This window comes from Lissotriton vulgaris, chromosome 5 (assembly GCF_964263255.1).
Source record: "Lissotriton vulgaris chromosome 5, aLisVul1.2, whole genome shotgun sequence".
In the NCBI taxonomy this organism is placed as follows: domain Eukaryota; kingdom Metazoa; phylum Chordata; class Amphibia; order Caudata; family Salamandridae; genus Lissotriton; species Lissotriton vulgaris.
Genome location: NC_141693.1, coordinates 104,585,649 through 104,605,534, shown reverse-complemented (window position 1 = coordinate 104,605,534; position 19,886 = coordinate 104,585,649). Strand labels below are relative to the sequence as shown.

The window sequence follows — 19,886 nt, the reverse complement described above, 5'->3', positions numbered from 1 at the left end:
TGTGTGCGTGGGACTGAGAGTCAGTGGGCGGGGACCGTCACCGGACCGAGTGACTCGGCACCAGGGATTGCGCCTTTTGCGGACGAGAAGCACAGCAGTCAGCAACACAGCACTGGGACACACACACTGCACTGGATGGTTGTTGTTGGTCACGGACTGAGTGACACTGTGACACTCGGATGATGGACACTGTGTTGCGGACTCTAACTATCTCTTCAGTCCCAAACCAGTCCCATCCAGCCAGGTACGGTACTACCGGCAGCGCACTGCGCAGCATTTTGCAACCATCAACTGTCACCACCTGATTGTGTACGGATTTAGGACTACAGACGTCGCACCTGACCTGGCGCAGTGGTGTGGCGCCTTCCCAGCACCGCAGCAGCACCCACCACTCCCAGACGTGTTTTTTAGTTTCCTGGACCCGGGCCGGCATCGTCGAAACAGGAGAAGAGAAGAACAACACACTCAATCACACAGACAGTTTTCCCTGAGTCATGCCTCGTGACCATGATGATAGAGGGCTCAGGGCTGGCTTGCCAGTCGGACAGTGGACTCCTCCTGCTGTAGTATCAGCAGTTGACTGTGTGTGTGTTTCTGTTAAGTTCCGTGACAAAAACAAACACTCTGTGCGGAAAAAGCAATAGAAATGAATGCAATAATGCAGCATTGCAGTGTAGACCCGGCCCTGTCAATTAAGTGCCGGTGCTAAGCACTGGACAGCACCGGCACAAATTAAGCCCTGCCCTCGCTGGAAGGACTCCCAGCAGCAGGAGGTCAGACTTGTGTCTGTGGTGGCAGCATCCATTTTGTGATGCTGAGGCTCGAGTTAACTTTAACCGGGGCTCACAGTTACATACATGTTGTGTCCCTCTAAAAGGGTGGAATGCTACCCCCGTCGCCAGAATTGGCGCGGGGGTAGTAATCCAATTTGTATGACACCTTACTCGACATTGTTTGATAATGTTATACCAAAGTTGGGAATAACCGCGAGGATTATAATGCACTTAAGAGTATATGGTATAGCGTTATCATGGAAACAGCTAAAGGACTTGGTTCCGAAAGCTGCAGACAGGCTCAGCGCATGCTAGAGCATCCTCTCACATAATTCCAAGCACTCTGCCTTCAGGATTGATAAGGCCTGCCATATGAGTGACTGATAGGAGGATATGTGTCCATTTTAGGGTTAGATATAGGGATACTATATCTAAAGCAAAGGGTGATGACACCACCTTGCCCCAGCTGATTGATCAGCCAGTTGTGTCAGATTTGGATGGCCAGCCAGGGGTGGCATAATACATGCTGCAGCCCCTGGTAGGCCCTGAGTGCACCTATGCCCTGGGTACCTAAGGTACACTGTATAGGGACTGATAAGGTGACTCAGTATCCAATTAGATATGCACCTAAGGTACATGGAATCCATTTTACAGAGAGAGCAGGGGGCCTGGGGTCCTGAATAGAAGGGCCCCAGGTCAAGTAAGTCGAAAAACCAGCAAAACACCAGGCAAAAAGTTGGGGGCAACCATAGTCAGATATCCACCTTCCTACAATTTCTATATATCCAAGACAGATGTGATCCTATTCTATAGGCATGCAAGTGTTGAAATCCTGTGCACACTGCTCCATCACTTCCTGTATGAAGATCAAGATGCAGAAAACAAGCTCGAAAAACAATTTCTGTCTGCTTCAAAGAAGTGTTCAGTGGGTGTCTTTCCTATATTGGTTTTCTTTTATTTGGATATTCATGATTTGTTCATTAGTACACTAAAGTTATTTATTTTCTCCCTAGTTGAAACTTTTGTGCATCACACCTTGCATTACATTCTTACTGTGACTTAAAAGACAGCAGCATGAACTTTCAATGGTGATACTTCAATTGTACTTACTAGCAAATATCACTTCCACATTTCTGCAGCTTGTGGGATATCCAGAGGAGGGCACCCTTTCCAATCTGGGGGGAGTCCTCTCCCGCGCCAGTTGCTCCCTGAAACAAAATACATTATTATTTAGAGGGATCCCAAAAGTTGTCTAATGTGTCAGTCTCAAGGAATCCACACTTGGCTCAGGAAACATCCCTTAAAGGCAGGGGGACTCAGGCACAGTACAAGACACCGAAATGCATCACACATGGGAAGCACAACAAGGTTACTATTGATCAGAGCATTTCAAGAGTTGTGCACTGGGAACACCATCAAAAGGGGAATCGGTCAACAAAACATATTTATTTACATTATTGCTCCAAAGTATTGCCTTATTTTTTCATTTCTATCCTTGCTGCACCTTTGTTGCAGTCTTCTGATACAGATGAATAATATTTGCATACAAAGTAAGCCAACGTTTTTCATTTCTTGATCACCATTTGTCACTTGGCCAGTTTACAGTGCTTAATTTAAGGCGGGGGTTTTCCAGTGGTCAGCGCCCGCACTTAATTGTCAACACCTGCCATTATGATGGTCTGCCACATGGTAGCGCTGTCTGTCTAATTCAGAGATGAGCACAACAGTTGTTTACTAAGTACATGTACATTTAAAAAGGCTTATACCTGCCTCCCAAGCCATTCTTACAGCGATGGGGACAGGACCAGACTTGGTGTAGCAGGCACAGGGCGTTTCCCCGGTGGGCCAGAAAGTGGTGGGGGCTGTTTTTTGTTAGCAGGGGCCAGTTGTAACAAAAGCGCATGCAGCAGCGGTGTTCCTGCCAGCACCCCCTCCCTCCTCCCCTGGGGAGGTCGGACCTAATTGCCAGGGCTGGTTTGCAATCCCAGTCCGGACCTGGTTAGGAGCCTGAATTGTCACACTTGTAACAGTGTGATGGTCAGTGATTGTCCTTTGCAACGGTGGCTGGAGCAATGGGCGATGCAGCCTACAGTGATCTCCTGACGAAGGCATTTGTACTTCTGTTTTTCACAAATTAAGAATTGGCAGTTTATATGACCTCTATGGAGGCAAGAATGAATTTTCTACCAACATGTGTTACAATAACAATAGCGTTGACTTGCTCCCTACTCCTAATTTACAAAATCAAGACTTGGCTGATCTCTGTTATCTCATGTTTATTGACTATGTTCAACAATTTAAGAGATCAACGAGAAAGGAAAAAGAAGGCAAGTGTTACAGATTATTTTCCCACAGTGTTTCTGAATTGGAATCAGTCATACAGGTGTATCTTTGGCATGCATGAGCAATATATGTTCCACCATCGACCGATCTGTCCTTCACCAGGAGGTAACAGTATACTGACGAGGTCTGCACCCACCCTGTCAAAGACATCTGGGCTTGTTACATTCACATTACACTTACTGATGTGTGCATTAACTTTTAGCCGCTGCAGACATTGTCTTTGTGCAGTTCTCGTTTTGGAAAGGTTCTGCTGCTTTTGGGATGTATAGTTTCACAACTAAACAGTGCTGAATAACACTGTCCCAAATCATGCTGTTGAGATTTTGCAGACTTTGGGTAAAATCAGGAACGTCCCTTAAGCTTCTCATCTTGTGATCAGATACATTTACACCTCTAAAATAGTTGGTGCAAAATGTCACTTTCATGGCTCCTGTGCACAATCCAAGTCAAGGCGCAGGTCAAGCAGAGTGTCAGCCATAAGAAGCGCCATCCATGGACCTTTGGGTCCTCTGTTCATTATTTTTCACACATGGAGCTCCAGGTGGAGGATGGACACCAGAAGCAAGCAGAACACTGCACTATCTCAAACAGGTGGACAGGAAACTAGCTTCCTCTAGCCCATTAGGTACAATAGGTCAAGGAAGAATAGCTCTATACTGATGTACAGTTACTGGAAAAACAAAAGTTATTGTTAGCTGAAAATACCAGTGAAAACATACCGTCTTACAATTTTAAAGAACCTGAAATTCACCAGTTATAGTCAGGGCCACTGGAATTATGTGACAGGGGAGCACCAAATTATTTGGCACGGTTGACTAAATTATGTGGCAAGAAAAGGCAAATTATGCAGCATAATGCAGCATATTTGTTCATAGTACTAGTTCATTATTTTGTATGTTATACACATGGTGCATCATTATGATGGCGGGCGGACAAAGTCCGCCCCCCACCGCAACGGCAAACGGGACCGCGCGCAATAGGTGCGGCTGTCCCGCCATGTCAATCAGGATGCGTCCGCCACCATTTTTTACATTGCAGTGGGCAGTGCTGTAAACAGCATCCGCCGCAATGTAAAACATGCATATTGTGCATTTGCATTCAAAAAGTGCCTGCCACCTTGTGCATGCAAATGTAGGCGGGGTACCATAGGTTCCCCCTCATGTGCACGCCCCACCCTGCAACATCCTGGGGGCCCGCCGGCATCGCCGCCATGGAAAGGTGATGTTCCGCCTTCATCATAATATGGATGTCGGTGTCTTGCAGACACCGCCACCATATTGTGTCCCTTTTCCCTCAGGTCAAAATTTCGACCAGTGGAAAAACGGCAGACGGTCTTTCTGTCCACCGCGGTGTCCCCGCCATACTAATATAGAAGGGGGCTAACCAGGGACTTATGGCAGGTGAGCCCCGGCGGTGGCGATCCACCCGCCGTCGTAATGGGGCCCATGGTAATACACTCTAGTCAAATATTTGCCTTGTTAGTGATAGTTTAACAGGACGTCACATAAATAAGCAACTGAAAGATGAACAGTTAACCTAGGCAAAGGGTCTAGAGCACATATCATAATTTTATTGTAATCTAGAAACAATTTACTTTGTTATAATCTGCAGATCATGTGCAGATGATGGATATGTGGCAAATGTGGCCAATACTTACTTATGTAAAAAAGATATAGTTATAGTTTACTGGGTTTCACTAGGACTTTTTCCCCACAATGCCCAGTGGATCACCAATAAACCTGGGCATTGAACTACGCTCGCAAGAGGATTCAGGCGAAAAGCAAAAACTCTGTTCCGGAGTCAGCTACTAAACTACAACCACAAATGCTTTGATAAAGCAACTTTACATGCTAAAAAGCATATAACCAATTCACAAAAGTAAACATATATATATATATTTGGATATTTTTTTCTTTTTTTTTCTTTTCATCAGGTGTGTACCTCAAACGCCATTTGATTCAATTGATTGTTTCCATGAGACAATAATTAAGGAGTTGAACAAACTAAAGAAAACCACTAGTCCAAAATCTACTAAGAGGGAATGCAATTTAAGGAAGGCCCCTTGGCAATCAATACTGTTATTCAAAAACAATGCATCTTTAGTCATAAAACCTTTGGACAAAGGAGGAAAGGCTGTGTTACAAAATAAATCCAATTATCTTGAAGAGGCTCTTGAGGCTATTGAGTGGCAATCAATGTTACTTGCCCATAATAAAGGAGGTATACAATATAAGCATACAGAAATGTTAATATCTGATAACTGTCTGGTGAGACAGGAGTGTCCTAGATCAAGTTGAATATACATTTTTTGAAGGAGGACAATCCGTTGGTTCCCACCTTTTATCAGATACCAAACATTCATAAGAACAGGGATAGGCCTCCGGGAAACCCTATTGTGTCTTCTATTGGAAGCTTGCTTGGAAATGCTTCCACCTTTATAGATTACTTCTTGTTGCTATTTGTCAAGGATTTGAGCTCATACATTAAACATTTCTAATTTTGTAAGAATTATTCAGGATAGGGTTTGAGCAGAGAACTTTTTATTGGTCACCATGGATATTGCTAGCTTGTACACATGCTTTTCACATCAGCAGGGTTTACATACAGTGGAATTCTTTTTGTAAGGGAAATCCCTGAAATTCCAAGAACACATATGATGGTGTTACAGCAAATATACTTCTGTCTTACCAATAATATTTTTGTTTGCCCTGGGCCGCTGTACTTGCAAAGACAGGGAACCGCAAGGGGCACGTGCTTTGCCCCAGCTACACAAATCTATTCTTGGGCTGGTAGGAGAAGCATGTGGGCTGGGCAGAACCCTATGAGTTGTGAGTGGAAAATGTGGTCCTATGGGCCAGGTACATTGATGACCTGTTTATTGTATGGCGAGGCTCACAGAAAGAAGTTGAAAACTATATTGCAGGTCTAAATAACAACAATTTAAATTTGAAGTTTACAAGTTGTATCAACAGCCCCAAGGTAGCCTTCCTAGGTTTATTAGTGTATGACAAGACTATTTGACTGCGGAACAAGAAGGTGTTAAGAGATTCACTAGTAGAGGATATTCTAGGAATGTCTTGAAGGAAGCAGCTGAGAAAGTTCAGGCAGTGGATAGGCAGGAACTATTGATCCCCAAGTTGAAAGAGCAAGAATGGAAAACAGCAGTAAGGTTCATTTTGAATTTCTCTGCAGAATCCAAAGAGATCCACAACGTAGTAGAGAAACATTGGGGTATTTTACAGGCTCATTCCATCATTGGCCCCACCCTGCCCTTGAGGCCAAATATCACACACCGGATATGCACCTCATTAAATGATCTCCTAGTTCACAATCATTGCACTGAGAAGTTGAAAGAGAAGCCGAAGGTGATCGGTTTCTTTCCTTGCACCATATGCAAGGCATGTAGAAACAGTAAGAAGGTAAAGGAGTATGAAGTCCCGGGAACTAGAGAACCAAAATAGATCGCAAAGATTTTAATTTGTAACACAAGCTTTATGGTGTATTGTCTAATATGTCCATTTGACAAAAAATATGTCAGAAAGAAAAGAATATTAGAACATTCCCAGGCCGTAACAAACACGGATGAATCCGACTCAGTAGCAAGTATTTTGCTGTCACACATAAGAGTGACAGCAGCCTCTTGTGCTTCTTCTCTGTGGACCAGGTACCACAGAAGAAAGGGGAGGAGATAGAGTGAAATCCCTAAGATGACTTGAATCTAAATACATTATTGAAATGAGAACCTGAACTCCTTGTAGTCTAAACAGTGACTAAGAACTGTGGACACTCATAGGTTGAGTTTCCTGTAGAGAGATGTACTGTCACCTTCAACAATATTTTACAATTTTGATAGACATTTTCTTAATTTTAGGTATTTTAGGAATATTTGTTTTGCACTGAGCACATAGTCACCTCATTGATAAGAAGAGACACTTTTGATGGTGGTCTTGCTACAAATCCACCCAGGCCCTTTCAGGGTGTAACATAGGGAGCAAGCCTAATACATCTTTTTAGGATTCTTAGCCCAGTCAGGTCAATATTGTTGAATCTGGAATCCCATGGGAGGCTGATCTGTATCATTTGTACTGTATATATTTGGTACTATTGGGGAGAATTGCATGATGAATTGCGCAATATTAAGTAACATCACTTTATTATTTGTTTTAATTGGGCAAGTGCAATCATGAACCAACTTGAAAACCCTGTTTAAAAATAATATGATCTCCCAGTCCGGGTAATGAATTGGTTTTATGAAATGCATTGTTTTTTAAAGTATATATTTTTGTCGATTTTTATAAACAGTAATTATTGATATAGATGGTATTTATTAATGGAACCTAAATATAAAATTTGGTATGTGGATTACCAGATATAACGGACTAAAGAACAAAAAAACACTATATATTTAAACATGTTATGCAATGTTTAGATGTCAGAAGCCCATCTTTTGTTTCTATGCCATTCTAGCCATCCTGTCGTGGTCATTTGAAAATAAAAATGTATACATTGATTACTCCTGAGTGTGTGGTGTTCCTTGGAGGAGTGAAACGAGTGTAACGCAAGACCATCCTTGTGAGACGCACCACGCACCACGCTTGAGAGCGGCAGCCTGGTAATCAAAACAGACTGCACTTCACAGCGTAGTGTAAGATTCATACTCTTTATTGTTTATCCATTTATTATAAATTCGGTGCAAAGTAATGGTCAATGTGTTAGAAATGGGGGTCTCTAGTTGGCAGAGGTATGTACCTTTGTCTAAATAGGGACCCTTGCTTCTAGTCAGGTAAGGGGGATACACACTGTAGCTAACCCCTGCTCACCCCCGTGGTAGCTTGGCACGAGCAGACTTATCCCAATGGTAATGTAAAAAGTATTTGTACCAACACTCACAGTAACACAGTGATAACACCACAACCGGACACCACACTGGTTTAGAAAAATAAAGTACCTTTATCTAAAATTAACAAGACCAAAACGACAAAAAATCCAACGTACAAGTATTAAGAAAAATGACTTTTAAAAGGTTTTATAGAAAACCATGGATGCGTGACTTCTTGCAAAGTACCTGCTGTTGTGACAAAATTCACTTAGCCAAACAGCCGCAGCGATGGGAAGCGTCGAAAAACAAACAGATGCGTAGATTTCTGAGACCTTCATGAATGCGATGCTACAGTTCTGCTGGACACAGAGGAGCAGTGGGTCGGGTCCGGTCTGTAGGTGGAAGCGATGCGACGATTCTGAGATGACTCCAATCCGCAAGTTATGCGTCGGGGAAAACTTGCTGCACATGGACGATGCGTGGAAATCCAGGATGCGTCGGCAAACGATGCAGAGGCATTGAGCAGTGCTGCATTGATTTCTTCAGCCGCGATCCCACGATGCGTTGATTCTTGCAGCGGCAACAGGTGCTGTGTTGGTTTCAGCAGTGGCGCTGCGTTGCGGGGAGATTCTTCTTGCACAAAGGCATTGCGTCGGAAAAACTGTCACAAGACGAGCAATGCGTTGATTTTCTTGTTGTTGCTTTGCTTTCCAGCTCCCAGTAGCAGAAACAACCTCCAGAGGCCACACACAGCCACAGGTACTCCTGTCAGGTCAGAACTCCCAGCAAGGAAGTTCAAGGGAGCTGGAGGTGAGGTCTTTGTGTTCCTGAGACTTAAAAAACAGGAGGCAAGCCCTACTCAAGCCCTTGGAGACTTTCCTCGAGCAGGGGACACAGCAAACAGCAAATTTCTTCTCTTTTCCTTGGCAGAAACAGCAATTGCAGACCACCCCCAGACTCACAGCAAGGGCAGTACTTCTCAGTTTCTCCAGCTCTTCTCCTTGGCAAGGGTTTCTCTTGATTCCAGAAGTAGTATAAAGTTCAGGGGTTTTAGGTCTAAATCTTATACCTCAAAATGTATTTGTTCCCTTTGTGCAAGGGTCTCTGAGCCCAGTAAAAACCAGTTCTGTCCTCTCTGGTGTAGCTCCCTGGCAGGAGGTGGAAACAGCATTGTGTAAGGCAGACAGGCCCTATTCTGGTGCAAGGGAAATCTCCTCCCACCAGCAATGGTAAAGTGCCCAGAGTCCTAAAACCAACAACAGTAGGTTAGGAAAATTAGGAGGAGGAAGCAAAAAGTATGGGGTTACCCCTGCCAAAAGGGCCAAGTCCAACACCATACATTTTGGTTTCTCCACCTTCCACTAGGCCATAGAGCCAAATATATGTTCCAAGTGCTTGTGTAGTCCTTTCACCCATTTAATAAAAGACAACAACTAGACCGCTGGCTTTCTTCTCATCATAGTAAAAGAACAACACAATTGCCAGTACTAGATATGACCGGATATGAATGAGGTATGTATGATTTGGCCAAAGTATGGGTAGGATGTGTGTCAACTCGGTAATGATATTGTTTATTGAAAAAATTTATTGATGTTATTAACTGTATTGTTTTTTCATCTGACTGTATAGGCACAAACATTTTCTGTAACGTGAAAAAAATGATTTAAAAGAGTTTTTCATTAGTGGAATAAATAAACTAGTGACGTAATTGATAAAACGGACCGGTATGTTTCATTCATAAAGGTCACTTCAAAATAGACTGAAAGTCAAATCCAGTACTGGCAATTGTGTTGTTCTTTTACTATATAGGGCTTAGCCTTACTGGGTCAGAGCCACGACCCTGTGTTGTTTTCTAGTTTCTTCTCATCATGGCGGAACCATGTGGATGGCATTTTTTCTCTCAAGGGATTATTCTCTTTAGTATTATAAGAATGTCCTGTGCCATCATACATGTATTATATCTCTGTCAATTTTCCTTTTTTCTTCTACCTAAGACTTTTCAGAAGCACGTTCTGTTCATGAATGAAAGAGTTGATATTGAGTCCAATAAAATCTTTAAATTTCCTTTTTATTTTCATTAAAGTGCATTGTGCTCATATTTTATAGCTTCTCGTCTTCTCCATTCTCATATGATAGATGAGAGAACTGATATATCAATTGACATTCAGTGTATAATTGTCAGTAAAGCACTTGCTTAAGCATATCCAAGACAACATGGTGTGATTAATGGATAATTTCATGATCCATTCTTAAAGTGTAATGTGCAGAAAATGAAACCAAGGATTGTCCTTTTCATTTTTACTAAAATCGATTTTGTCCATACTATGGGGGTCATTAGGATGTCGGGGAGATTGCCTCCGCCAGGCTGGCGAAGCCAACCGCCGGCCTGGTGGAGGCAATCCGCCCGACATCCATTGCCCATTTTCCCCACCATATTAGGATGGCGGGAGGGACCGCGACGGTGAAAAACACCGCCCGCCTGTTTTCCGCCCCGTTCGCCTTGCGGGCGGGGCGGAAAATGTTTAATATGGTGGCGGTGTCTGTTAGACACCGCCAGCTATATTACAATGGGCATTTTGGCAAGCCTTTCGTGGCGGCAATGCCGCCACGGAAAGGCAGGCGGTCTTTGCTTTGGGAGCCCCCTGCGGGCCCCCGAAGGTGAAGGCCGAGGTGTTTGTTGCAAAGGGGGGTACCTGTGGTACCCCCTGCATTTGGATACACCAAGCAGCAGGCACCGCGGGGTGCCTGCCGCTTCGTGTATGCAAATGCGTGCATTTCATTTTAAGATTGTGGCGGGCGGTGCAGTGAGCACCGCCCGCAACAATGTTAAAATAAGGATTGCGCCCGCCACTGTGGCAGGCGCATCCCAATGCACATTTCGGGACCCCCGCCCTTAAGGCGGGCGGTCCCGTTTCCCGATAGGGTGGCGTGTGGGCAAAGCCCGCCCGCCATCCTAATGAGCCCCTATGTGTCTTCTTGTCTTCTACATTTTCAAGTCACATGGAGAAGATGCAATCATCCAATTATTATTGGGCATTCAATATGCGGTGAAGTAGTTAACTGAACATGCTCAAACCTGCATAATGCAATTTAGTTAGGAAACCTCATACACCATTCAAATCGTATCCTGTGTAAAAATGATCCTCCGTGTTATTTTATTGCAACTCTATTATTTTCCCTTTATCTATTTCTTTTTTTCCACCATTTTCGTATTATCCATTGTTTTGTATTATAAATTTGATTTTAATAGGTGTAGGTGCAATTTGTCCCATCTATCCAATACAGCAATCTTATTTTACCACCCATTATCCCCAACTATATGGAGTGTTTCCTCCGATAGATGTATAAATGGTTCTGCCTCCTTACTGTGGCTCCACCGTTCCTCTGTGCCTATTAAAAAGATCATCCTAGATTCCGTTTTTCTCAATTTTAGCTCACTATTACCTCCAAAGTATTTCAGATCACTTATGTTACCTGCATGTTTCTCCCAGTAATGTTTGGCAATTGGATAGCTGAAGTCCTTGTTTTTTATAGCTCTGAGGTGCTGCAGTATTCTCAGTTTCACTGCAGACACTACATGTTCCATTTCACAATATGTTCTCTTTAATTGTTTACTTGCTCCCGTTCAAAACGTAAACATAGATGTATTTATTCCATGTTTGAATGCTTTACATGTGGAGCATTTCCAGAATCCATTTTTGTTGCAGCTGGTCAATCGATTGGTTGATTCCTTTTGCATTGCTTTAAAATTACTAGTGGTCAGCATATTCACTAATGATGGCACAGTATGTAATTTACAGGAATAGTGGTTATTTATTTTTTAGGTATTCGTCTATCAGTAATATCCGCCAATTCTCTTGCAATATGTTGGACATGGCAGTTCTTGGGGGGTTTCCCTAAAATGTTTTGCTTTTTGTGCTCCTGGTTTTTTCTGTTCGCGTCCTTAGGACTCTCTGCACTTTCCCACTGTACTCCAGTGGGAAAGTGTGTGGGCTAGTACTACACATTCAAGGAAGGGATGCATAGTTGATTGGTTTAGGTGTTGTACATGTGAGTGCCCTGTAAAAGGTACATCATATGCCCAGGCTGGGTACTGCACTTGCTAGTAGAGGTACATGACGCTGATTGTGCCACCCACCGGAATAGCCTTTCAAACATGTATCATGCTCAGGTGGGCCTTTCTCACTCATTAGTCAACCCTGAGGGGGCCTTTTATTGCCACCAGAGCACCCCTAGGGTAAGTCCAGAAGGGGTGTAACACGTGGTAGGTAATCGGCAGGGTAGAAGCTCGTGTGTTCTCTCCCCGGGTAGAGAAGAACCTCCATGTGGGTTTTCCCTACCTATAGGTTTCAAGTCTTCCCCTGGGAATCCTCCTACGTTTTGCTGATTCTCTTGTTGTGGCCTTCGGGCTCTGGGCACTTTCCCATTGTAAATGCAGAGTGAAAGTGTGCGCGCCCTTCCTACACGTTAGACAGTGGTGCTTACTTGATGTTTTTAACACATCATACAAGCCTGCCATCGTGTGTGCGCACTTGCACGAATTATGTTTTTAAAACATGTCATCAGCCTGCCATTGCAGGCCTGTGTGTGTGCACTTGCACCAATGATGTGCTTAAACATGTGCCCAACCTGCTATTGCAGGTCGGTGTGCACATTTTCTCCCACTGTGTTTTTAAACATGTGTCCAAGCTGCCATGGCAGGTCTGTCTGTGTGTGCACATTGCGCTTATGCTAAGGCTGGCCATTCTAAATCACTAGCCATCATGAGGGGATCTTTCACTACAGTGAGAGCACCCCTAGACTAAGAACAAAGAGATGATGCAAGTGGTAGGTGAACGAACGGGCAGGTACACATGTGTGTTCTTTGCCTAGGTAGTGAGGACAGAGGCAATCTTGCTTCATTCCCCATTCCTCGATTGTTACCTTTTTGTCCCTCAGTGCAGCGGACCAACAGTCCTTTCCTCACTCAGGCCCCAATGACATTGTGTTGCCAGTAGTATTGCCTGGTTCGGGCCTGGGTAATGAGAGTGATTGACTGGGCTGAAAGAATGCTTCAGAAAGCAATAGGAAATGGGTCAAGAGACTATGGGCCCGATTCACAGAATGAATTTAAGACTCAATCCTAAACTTACTACTGTTTTGGTATTCACAGATTGCACTTACTACTTTTGGTATTCACAGAATGAACTTACTCATTTCCGTATTCACAGATGTTAGGACTCCTAACTTTAGGACTCCTAAATGCCTTCTGTGAATACCGAAAGTCTTAAAATTAGGATTTTTCTCAATTTAGTAGTAGTAAAGTTAGACTTTACTACTACTAAATTGAGAAAAATCGTAAATTTAGGACTTTCGGTATTCACAGAAGGCATTTAGGAGTCCTAAAGTTAGGAGTCCTAACTTTACTACTACTAAATTGAGAAAAATCCTAATTTTAAGACTTTCGGTATTCACAGAAGGCATTTAGGAGTCCTAAAGTTAGGAGTCCTAACATCTGTGAATACCGAAATGAGTAAGTTCATTCTGTGAATACCAAAAGTAGTGAATGCATTCTGTGAATGCCAAAAGTAGTAAATACATTCTGTGAATACCAAAAGTAGTAAGTGCAATCTGTGAATACCAAAACAGTAGTAAGTTTAGGATTGAGTCTTAAGTTCAATCTGTGAATCGGGCCCTGTGTGACCCTCCCCTGTGCTTCACAGAACTGGGCTGGTGATGGAAGGTCCTTGTGGAACCCTTTTGAGTGACTGACTATTGCCCTGAGCCCGTTTCTGCTCTGCATCCTGTGGGTGAACTTCCAGAGTGGGTGCAAAAACCCCCCATTTGATTCTGCTTCCCTGGGAATCTGACTAAGCGTTGCTTCTGCCTCGAGCAGCCTAGTGTCCTGGGGAGGGCTGGTTATCTCCAATATGTGGGCGTAGGGTAGTCAGGGTGAGTTGGTGGGTGCAGGGAAGCTTGAGTCATGTGATCTGCAATGTGCTATTAATTGACCTGCCGGGTATCAGTTACACTGCATTACTGTGCTGTGTACGTATGTGTGCAAGCATATACTGTAAGGACCTGCCTGATATCCATTGCGCCACATATCGGTGCTGAGTTAGAGTGTGTGTGTGTGGGAATGAGAGCCTGCAGACTGCCTGTGATTCACTTGCTGTGTTGCCTTACATGTTGATTTCTTGCCAGAAGAAAACTACATTTGACATTGGTGTTATCCATGCGGCCACGGCCCGCCGTGCTGCTGAAAAGTGTTATAATTCTTTGTATATACATATGTCTGATATTGTTGTGACCTATGGTGCCCCCTATAACTGTGTTGTATTGAATTATCAGATTTGCTAGGGTGGGCCTAGGTTTGACAAACTGTTGCACAGCATAAGGGTGCTCAGGTGGGGGGTTAGAATATAGGATCTTTCCCAAGTGTGCATACTACTGATGTCATTTCAACACGGTTGGGGCTAGTACTGCTAATAATATTTCAAGTGTGATCTATGCCCAGAAATATATGATGTTCATGTTGTGTTGATTATTGTATGTGTTGAATACCAACGTTATTCAGATACATCACATGTGACGCCTATTTTGTGAAGCTCAGTGTAGGTATTGTGAGTGAGTGCTGTGCCTGTGCTTTACACTTTGCCTCTGTGATATGCCTGACTGCTCAGTGCCAAGTTACCCAAGGGTGAGCACAGGTTATACAGTGGGTATAATCACCCACCCCTGACGGAAGTGTAAGGCTCTGCCTGGCTAGGGCTTTTCCTCAGCTAACCAGAAAGTGCCAGTCCCAAGACAACATTTTTTTGATTTCTTTATGTGAGTGGTTATAATCTAGGTTGAATCTTAGAGTTGATCCCTTCTGTGAGCCGATATATATATATGCCTACCTTAACCTGTGATGGATAATAAACTTCATCTGTAACACTCGAAGAGCAGCGTGGTGGTCCGTGATTTTTCTGTGGTCCGAACCTTTGCCAGCAGAAACTGACCCATATATATATATATATATATATATATATATATATATATATATATATATATATATATATATATATATATATATATATATATATATATATATATACTAGCAGCCCGTCACAACGTTGTCCGGGTATGAATTGCTGCCGGCCAGTAGTATATTGTTTTGTAGGATTTCGTTTGATAGCATTTCTTATCTGTGACAGGCTTGTGAAAGGCTCCGATTCACAGTGCACTGCTGATGCACTTAAGAGTGTGCGTGTTGGTTTCAGCAGTGGCGCTGCGTTGCGGGGAGATTCTTCTTGCACAAAGGCATTGCGTCGGAAAAACTGTCACAAGACGAGCAATGCGTTGATTTTCTTGTTGTTGCTTTGCTTTCCAGCTCCCAGTAGCAGAAACAACCTCCAGAGGCCACACACAGCCACAGGTACTCCTGTCAGGTCAGAACTCCCAGCAAGGAAGTTCAAGGGAGCTGGAGGTGAGGTCTTTGTGTTCCTGAGACTTCAAAACAGGAGGCAAGCCCTACTCAAGCCCTTGGAGACTTTCCTCGAGCAGGGGACACAGCAAACAGCAAATTTCTTCTCTTTTCCTTGGCAGAAACAGCAATTGCAGACCACCCCCAGACTCACAGCAAGGGCAGTACTTCTCAGTTTCTCCAGCTCTTCTCCTTGGCAAGGGTTTCTCTTGATTCCAGAAGTAGTATAAAGTTCAGGGGTTTTAGGTCTAAATCTTATACCTCAAAATGTATTTGTTCCCTTTGTGCAAGGGTCTCTGAGCCCAGTAAAAACCAGTTCTGTCCTCTCTGGTGTAGCTCCCTGGCAGGAGGTGGAAACAGCATTGTGTAAGGCAGACAGGCCCTATTCTGGTGCAAGGGAAATCTCCTCCCACCAGCAATGGTAAAGTGCCCAGAGTCCTAAAACCAACAACAGTAGGTTAGGAAAATTAGGAGGAGGAAGCAAAAAGTATGGGGTTACCCCTGCCAAAAGGGCCAAGTCCAACACCATACATTTTGGTTTCTCCACCTTCCACTAGGCCATAGAGCCAAATATATGTTCCAAGTGCTTGTGTAGTCCTTTCACCCATTTAATAAAAGACAACAACTAGACCGCTGGCTTTCTTCTCATCATAGTAAAAGAACAACACAATTGCCAGTACTAGATATGACCGGATATGAATGAGGTATGTATGATTTGGCCAAAGTATGGGTAGGATGTGTGTCAACTCGGTAATGATATTGTTTATTGAAAAAATTTATTGATGTTATTAACTGTATTGTTTTTTCATCTGACTGTATAGGCACAAACATTTTCTGTAACGTGAAAAAAATGATTTAAAAGAGTTTTTCATTAGTGGAATAAATAAACTAGTGACGTAATTGATAAAACGGACCGGTATGTTTCATTCATAAAGGTCACTTCAAAATAGACTGAAAGTCAAATCCAGTACTGGCAATTGTGTTGTTCTTTTACTATATAGGGCTTAGCCTTACTGGGTCAGAGCCACGACCCTGTGTTGTTTTCTAGTTTCTTCTCATCATGGCGGAACCATGTGGATGGCATTTTTTCTCTCAAGGGATTATTCTCTTTAGTATTATAAGAATGTCCTGTGCCATCATACATGTATTATATCTCTGTCAATTTTCCTTTTTTCTTCTACCTAAGACTTTTCAGAAGCACGTTCTGTTCATGAATGAAAGAGTTGATATTGAGTCCAATAAAATCTTTAAATTTCCTTTTTATTTTCATTAAAGTGCATTGTGCTCATATTTTATAGCTTCTCGTCTTCTCCATTCTCATATGATAGATGAGAGAACTGATATATCAATTGACATTCAGTGTATAATTGTCAGTAAAGCACTTGCTTAAGCATATCCAAGACAACATGGTGTGATTAATGGATAATTTCATGATCCATTCTTAAAGTGTAATGTGCAGAAAATGAAACCAAGGATTGTCCTTTTCATTTTTACTAAAATCGATTTTGTCCATACTATGGGGGTCATTAGGATGTCGGGGAGATTGCCTCCGCCAGGCTGGCGAAGCCAACCGCCGGCCTGGTGGAGGCAATCCGCCCAACATCCATTGCCCATTTTCCCCACCATATTAGGATGGCGGGAGGGACCGCGACGGTGAAAAACACCGCCCGCCTGTTTTCCGCCCCGTTCGCCTTGCGGGCGGGGCGGAAAATGTTTAATATGGTGGCGGTGTCTGTTAGACACCGCCAGCTATATTACAATGGGCATTTTGGCAAGCCTTTCGTGGCGGCAATGCCGCCACGGAAAGGCAGGCGGTCTTTGCTTTGGGAGCCCCCTGCGGGCCCCCGAAGGTGAAGGCCGAGGTGTTTGTTGCAAAGGGGGGTACCTGTGGTACCCCCTGCATTTGGATACACCAAGCAGCAGGCACCGCGGGGTGCCTGCCGCTTCGTGTATGCAAATGCGTGCATTTCATTTTAAGATTGTGGCGGGCGGTGCAGTGAGCACCGCCCGCAACAATGTTAAAATAAGGATTGCGCCCGCCACTGTGGCAGGCGCATCCCAATGCACATTTCGGGACCCCCGCCCTTAAGGCGGGCGGTCCCGTTTCCCGATAGGGTGGCGTGTGGGCAAAGCCCGCCCGCCATCCTAATGAGCCCCTATGTGTCTTCTTGTCTTCTACATTTTCAAGTCACATGGAGAAGATGCAATCATCCAATTATTATTGGGCATTCAATATGCGGTGAAGTAGTTAACTGAACATGCTCAAACCTGCATAATGCAATTTAGTTAGGAAACCTCATACACCATTCAAATCGTATCCTGTGTAAAAATGATCCTCCGTGTTATTTTATTGCAACTCTATTATTTTCCCTTTATCTATTTCTTTTTTTCCACCATTTTCGTATTATCCATTGTTTTGTATTATAAATTTGATTTTAATAGGTGTAGGTGCAATTTGTCCCATCTATCCAATACAGCAATCTTATTTTACCACCCATTATCCCCAACTATATGGAGTGTTTCCTCCGATAGATGTATAAATGGTTCTGCCTCCTTACTGTGGCTCCACCGTTCCTCTGTGCCTATTAAAAAGATCATCCTAGATTCCGTTTTTCTCAATTTTAGCTCACTATTACCTCCAAAGTATTTCAGATCACTTATGTTACCTGCATGTTTCTCCCAGTAATGTTTGGCAATTGGATAGCTGAAGTCCTTGTTTTTTATAGCTCTGAGGTGCTGCAGTATTCTCAGTTTCACTGCAGACACTACATGTTCCATTTCACAATATGTTCTCTTTAATTGTTTACTTGCTCCCGTTCAAAACGTAAACATAGATGTATTTATTCCATGTTTGAATGCTTTACATGTGGAGCATTTCCAGAATCCATTTTTGTTGCAGCTGGTCAATCGATTGGTTGATTCCTTTTGCATTGCTTTAAAATTACTAGTGGTCAGCATATTCACTAATGATGGCACAGTATGTAATTTACAGGAATAGTGGTTATTTATTTTTTAGGTATTCGTCTATCAGTAATATCCGCCAATTCTCTTGCAATATGTTGGACATGGCAGTTCTTGGGGGGTTTCCCTAAAATGTTTTGCTTTTTGTGCTCCTGGTTTTTTCTGTTCGCGTCCTTAGGACTCTCTGCACTTTCCCACTGTACTCCAGTGGGAAAGTGTGTGGGCTAGTACTACACATTCAAGGAAGGGATGCATAGTTGATTGGTTTAGGTGTTGTACATGTGAGTGCCCTGTAAAAGGTACATCATATGCCCAGGCTGGGTACTGCACTTGCTAGTAGAGGTACATGACGCTGATTGTGCCACCCACCGGAATAGCCTTTCAAACATGTATCATGCTCAGGTGGGCCTTTCTCACTCATTAGTCAACCCTGAGGGGGCCTTTTATTGCCACCAGAGCACCCCTAGGGTAAGTCCAGAAGGGGTGTAACACGTGGTAGGTAATCGGCAGGGTAGAAGCTCGTGTGTTCTCTCCCCGGGTAGAGAAGAACCTCCATGTGGGTTTTCCCTACCTATAGGTTTCAAGTCTTCCCCTGGGAATCCTCCTACGTTTTGCTGATTCTCTTGTTGTGGCCTTCGGGCTCTGGGCACTTTCCCATTGTAAATGCAGAGTGAAAGTGTACGCGCCCTTCCTACACGTTAGACAGTGGTGCTTACTTGATGTTTTTAACACATCATACAAGCCTGCCATCGTGTGTGCGCACTTGCACGAATTATGTTTTTAAAACATGTCATCAGCCTGCCATTGCAGGCCTGTGTGTGTGCACTTGCACCAATGATGTGCTTAAACATGTGCCCAACCTGCTATTGCAGGTCGGTGTGCACATTTTCTCCCACTGTGTTTTTAAACATGTGTCCAAGCTGCCATGGCAGGTCTGTCTGTGTGTGCACATTGCGCTTATGCTAAGGCTGGCCATTCTAAATCACTAGCCATCATGAGGGGATCTTTCACTACAGTGAGAGCACCCCTAGACTAAGAACAAAGAGATGATGCAAGTGGTAGGTGAACGAACGGGCAGGTACACATGTGTGTTCTTTGCCTAGGTAGTGAGGACAGAGGCAATCTTGCTTCATTCCCCATTCCTCGATTGTTACCTTTTTGTCCCTCAGTGCAGCGGACCAACAGTCCTTTCCTCACTCAGGCCCCAATGACATTGTGTTGCCAGTAGTATTGCCTGGTTCGGGCCTGGGTAATGAGAGTGATTGACTGGGCTGAAAGAATGCTTCAGAAAGCAATAGGAAATGGGTCAAGAGACTATGGGCCCGATTCACAGAATGAATTTAAGACTCAATCCTAAACTTACTACTGTTTTGGTATTCACAGATTGCACTTACTACTTTTGGTATTCACAGAATGAACTTACTCATTTCCGTATTCACAGATGTTAGGACTCCTAACTTTAGGACTCCTAAATGCCTTCTGTGAATACCGAAAGTCTTAAAATTAGGATTTTTCTCAATTTAGTAGTAGTAAAGTTAGACTT

General features: G+C 43.5%; 1 protein-coding gene across 1 annotated transcript in view; it reads right to left on the bottom strand.

Moving 5' to 3' along the window:
* Nucleotides 1-19,886, bottom strand: part of LOC147710302 (uncharacterized) — a 189,374-nt gene that overhangs the window by 140,727 nt on the left and 28,761 nt on the right. Inside the window, exon 2 of the mRNA XM_086919974.1 lies at nt 1,884-1,981. Coding sequence (XP_086776100.1) covers nt 1,884-1,981 — 98 coding nt within the window. The remainder of the gene's footprint in view (nt 1-1,883; nt 1,982-19,886) is intronic.